Below are 4,939 nucleotides of genomic sequence, written 5' to 3' on the forward strand. Positions count from 1 at the left end.
TCAAGAAGTATATTAGGGTTTTAAATTTAATTTATTAAAAAATCGAACCTGTTAATACTGAGGGGTTGGCAACGAGCCCAGCCTAGCCGCGTTTCCGAATGTTGCGCACAAGAATATAGTTCCTTAGAATATAACAAACAAGGACGTATGAAGTAAAAAAAATATAGATTTAAAATAGTAAATATTGAACATTCTTTAAAATTAATAGTATTTATTACCTCTTTCATGGTAAATGTAAGATAGAGAATGTCAAATACATTGGTTCGCTGGCCAAGCCAGCAACAAAGATGGGAGTTCACAAAGAGGCTAAGAGCAAGCTTATATTTGTCTGCTTCAGTACTTAGTAGAAAAACATGGCGTCGTCTGCTAGCAGTTCGGTCGTTTCACCGGCTTGTTATTTCAAAGCGCACCGGAAAGGAAAACCTTTGAATAGTCAGGCGAAGGAAATTGTTTTAAATGTTTATTCGTATTTGCGGCGTGCTTACCCGGGTGAGTCTGTGTGTGCAAGTGTTGAAAAAACTTCGTGTATGACAGGTGTTTGCGAGAGCGCTATTTTTAAAATGAAGAAGGAATTTCGGCAAACAGGAAGGGTGACAACGCCTGGGAAGAAAAGACCTCGTGCGATCGGGAAGTTAACTCGGAAGGCCACAATGGATGACTTCACGAAGAGTGCAATTCGTAGGAAAGTTCACATGTTCTGGGGCAACGGGAGAAATGAAATTCCAAATGTTGAGAAAGTGACCGCTGCAATCGCGAGTGATCCTGATTTGCCGTCAGTGTCTCCCCGAACAATGAATCGTGTGCTACATGACCTGGGTTTCGTGTTTACGAAAAGAAAGCGATCTTCAACTCTGATTGAACGAGATGACATTGTTGTCTGGCGACACCAATATCTACGTTCAATAAAGCGATACCGCCAAGAAAACAGAACCATTTATTATTTGGACGAAACGTGGGTTAATGCTGGACATACTGTAAACAAAACTTGGGAAGACACAACAGTGGTTTCGCACCGACAGGCTTTCCTTCATGGACTCAGTGTTGGATCAAAGCAGCCGTCAGGGAAAGGGGAGAGGCTCATTGTCGTTCACATCGGAAGCGAAGAAGGTTTTGTGGATGGCGGTTGTTTGTTGTTTTGTGCCAAGAAAGGTGTCGGCAACTATCACCAGGAAATGGATGGACGACGTTTCGAGGAGTGGTTCGCCAGTATTTTACCGAAATTACAGCCAAACAGCATCATTGTTATGGATAATGCTCCTTACCATTCCGTTCGCCTCGAGAATGTGCCGACCAATGCATGGCGGAAAGGTGATATCCAGCAGTGGCTTTCGCAGAAGGCTCGCGAGGAAACCGAGCAAAACCAAAAAAAGTTCGCATGGACAGATTGCATGATTAAAGCTGAACTCCTGTAAGTTGTGGATGGTGTGAAAGGAATGTACCGTGAATATAGAGTGGACCGAGCAGCTAGAGAAGGCAGGAAGGGTCACATGAACCAATCACGGTAGACCTCTGCTGCTCCGTACGCTGGTGTATGAGAGAGCATTTATGCGCGTGCTGTAGACATCGAAGCTTTCCCTTCAGAAAGTCAGCAAGGAATATAACGTCCTTGTCATGCTTACTATAGAGTGACGTATGCTTTCACATGAACTACACTTTTGTATCACTCCGCGAGATGCTCGGAAATGTTCTCCGTCGCATTCGCGTTGTTGAAGTGGCGGACGAAGCGTTGCGAAACGCTCCTCCTACCAGCTGATCCGGAGAGGGGAAGTGGAGGGGAATCTCGGAATCTTACAGCAGGAAGTCAAACAAATATCGTGTAATGGAAAGCTACTGAATTAATTCACAAATTCGGAAAAAAAAAAAAAACATTTCAACTGAATCGTACTTGTTCCTAACAAATCTTTCATTTATAAATATAAACCTAATGGTATTTTTAATAAATAAATAAAAACAGCAAACTTACCATTATGATGACTGTAACTCCTCTACTCCACTCATAACTTCGTCATCGGAAGTGGCATCACTTGATGTTCCTGATCCAATTTCAATTATGAGTGGGTCCACAGTCTTGTCAATCAAATTATCCAAGTCCCAAAATTTTTGTTCCTCGTTGATTGCGTGCTTAACATAGCTTTTCCACTTATCAGGTGTCACTAGCTGTAATCCCTCGTGAAATAACGACTCCACTTCGTTCAACTTGAAATGTTTGTTGTTGGAAGCAACGTAACGCTTCACCTCACTCCACACTAATTCAATGGGATTGAATTCAAAGTGATATGGAGGCAACCTAAGAACCGAATGTCCCGCTTCTCTAGCTGCTCGGTCCACTCTATATTCACGGTACATTCCTTTCACACCATCCACAACTTACAGGAGTTCAGCTTTAATCATGCAATCTGTCCATGCGAACTTTTTTTGGTTTTGCTCGGTTTCCTCGCGAGCCTTCTGCGAAAGCCACTGCTGGATATCACCTTTCCGCCATGCATTGGTCGGCACATTCTCGAGGCGAACGGAATGGTAAGGAGCATTATCCATAACAATGATGCTGTTTGGCTGTAATTTCGGTAAAATACTGGCGAACCACTCCTCGAAACGTCGTCCATCCATTTCCTGGTGATAGTTGCCGACACCTTTCTTGGCACAAAACAACAAACAACCGCCATCCACAAAACCTTCTTCGCTTCCGATGTGAACGACAATGAGCCTCTCCCCTTTCCCTGACGGCTGCTTTGATCCAACACTGAGTCCATGAAGGAAAGCCTGTCGGTGCGAAACCACTGTTGTGTCTTCCCAAGTTTTGTTTACAGTATGTCCAGCATTAACCCACGTTTCGTCCAAATAATAAATGGTTCTGTTTTCTTGGCGGTATCGCTTTATTGAACGTAGATATTGGTGTCGCCAGACAACAATGTCATCTCGTTCAATCAGAGTTGAAGATCGCTTTCTTTTCGTAAACACGAAACCCAGGTCATGTAGCACACGATTCATTGTTCGGGGAGACACTGACGGCAAATCAGGATCACTCGCGATTGCAGCGGTCACTTTCTCAACATTTGGAATTTCATTTCTCCCGTTGCCCCAGAACATGTGAACTTTCCTACGAATTGCACTCTTCGTGAAGTCATCCATTGTGGCCTTCCGAGTTAACTTCCCGATCGCACGAGGTCTTTTCTTCCCAGGCGTTGTCACCCTTCCTGTTTGCCGAAATTCCTTCTTCATTTTAAAAATAGCGCTCTCGCAAACACCTGTCATACACGAAGTTTTTTCAACACTTGCACACACAGACTCACCCGGGTAAGCACGCCGCAAATACGAATAAACATTTAAAACAATTTCCTTCGCCTGACTATTCAAAGGTTTTCCTTTCCGGTGCGCTTTGAAATAACAAGCCGGTGAAACGACCGAACTGCTAGCAGACGACGCCATGTTTTTCTACTAAGTACTGAAGCAGACAAATATAAGCTTGCTCTTAGCCTCTTTGTGAACTCCCATCTTTGTTGCTGGCTTGGCCAGCGAACCAATGTATTTGACATTCTCTATCTTACATTTACCATGAAAGAGGTAATAAATACTATTAATTTTAAAGAATGTTCAATATTTACTATTTTAAATCTATATTTTTTTTACTTCATACGTCCTTGTTTGTTATATTCTAAGGAACTATATTCTTGTGCGCAACATTCGGAAACGCGGCTAGGCTGGGCTCGTTGCCAACCCCTCAGTATTAACAGGTTCGATTTTTTAATAAATTAAATTTAAAACCCTAATATACTTCTTGAATCTCGACAAATATTTATATCAGAAATAATATTTCTCTCACAAAAACACACTTCTAGAATGTCCTAACCTAATGAAACTCTTCTCTAACGACTCTCTCCGAAGGCATGCAGTGACAAACAAAAGTTGCAGGGTTGCAATGCTCGGCGCCCGGCCAGGAAAGGCATTGAAAAAAGATGCTAGAACGAGTGTTGAGAGTGGAGCGTTGCAAGCGGATCGCGAAAAATAGCTATTATAATGCCATGAAGGTCAAACATATATGGAATTAGTCAAGTTTTACTTGATATTCACAGCATTTACGCATTTTTGAAATTTTAAATCTGGGAACGCCGGGCGTACGGCGTAGTATAACGCTACGCCACTGGTGATTGCATGCAAAGTAAATTCTCGTGCCCTGCTCTGTCCGAAACTAGAATCCGCGACCGCCTCGTTGAGGCAGTGTGTGGTTTTACGCATGATCTCCGTCGTTGCAGCACGATAGGAGGAAGCGAAGGGAGACAGCGAAAAGCTTATTTTCTTATCTGTAGATTTCTTATTTTCCTTCAGCAGACGTCCGTGGCGGAGTGGTTATCACAGCGCACTACGACGCCAGGATATCCGAGTTCGAATCTCGACCTGGGCATGGGTGTGCTTGTGAGTGTCCCTTCATTAATTTTATCATATCATCACTTCGCGGATCCACGGGGAGGGCGATACAGGCGATCTCCCCTCCCAACCGCCATGTTTTTTGTATTATGCCTAATATTTTTTTTTTATCACCAAGTTTAACAGGTCCGAGAGTATTCTTTAAGTTTGATTATGCTTATGATAGTCTGATCGAAACTGGATCTACATTATAAATTTGGAGCCGAACCACCGTACAATAAGTCTCAAAAGGGATCAAACCAGAGACCTCTTGAGCTAAGAGAGTTTTGTTTTTGTTTATTATGGACCGTAGTGCGCGCGGAGCCGTCATTTTGTTTATTTGTGTGCCAGATGGATGGAACCTTCTTAATTTTGCCACCAGAGGGCAATAGCATAGGTTACGCAATGACGTAACAAGGAAACCTTGGTGCGAAGTCGCAGCCCTTCAGGCAGCGCATTTTGGATTCTGACCCAGGGAGAGGAAGTAGTTTTTCATCTAGACAGACACCTTAGGAAGGTGTCCGAGAAACCACGACAT

The 4,939-nt window shown here is 43.2% G+C and overlaps 2 protein-coding genes across 2 annotated transcripts; one reads left to right on the forward strand and one right to left on the reverse strand.

The window, feature by feature from the left end:
* The first annotated feature begins 560 nt into the window (after positions 1–560).
* LOC145983624 (uncharacterized) lies at positions 561–1,412 on the forward strand. Its single transcript, XM_083116687.1, has one exon. The coding sequence runs from the start codon at positions 561–563 to the stop codon at positions 1,410–1,412; it is 852 nt and encodes a 283-aa protein (XP_082972813.1).
* Positions 1,413–2,367: 955 nt separating this feature from the next.
* Positions 2,368–3,219, reverse strand: LOC145983625 (uncharacterized). Its single transcript, XM_083116688.1, has one exon. It carries the CDS (start codon positions 3,217–3,219, stop codon positions 2,368–2,370), a length of 852 nt encoding a protein of 283 aa, XP_082972814.1.
* Between the last annotated feature and the right edge of the window lie 1,720 nt (positions 3,220–4,939).

The sequence above is a fragment of the Lepisma saccharinum genome, chromosome 2, assembly GCF_977018435.1.
Source record: "Lepisma saccharinum chromosome 2, izLepSacc3.1, whole genome shotgun sequence".
NCBI lineage: Eukaryota > Metazoa > Arthropoda > Insecta > Zygentoma > Lepismatidae > Lepisma > Lepisma saccharinum.

Excerpts from the sequence above, each read along its gene's own strand:
- LOC145983624 (XM_083116687.1), top strand. The coding sequence starts at position 561 with ATGAAGAAGGAATTTCGGCAAACAGGAAGGGTGACAACGCCTGGGAAG.
- LOC145983625 (XM_083116688.1), bottom strand. The coding sequence starts at position 3,219 with ATGAAGAAGGAATTTCGGCAAACAGGAAGGGTGACAACGCCTGGGAAG.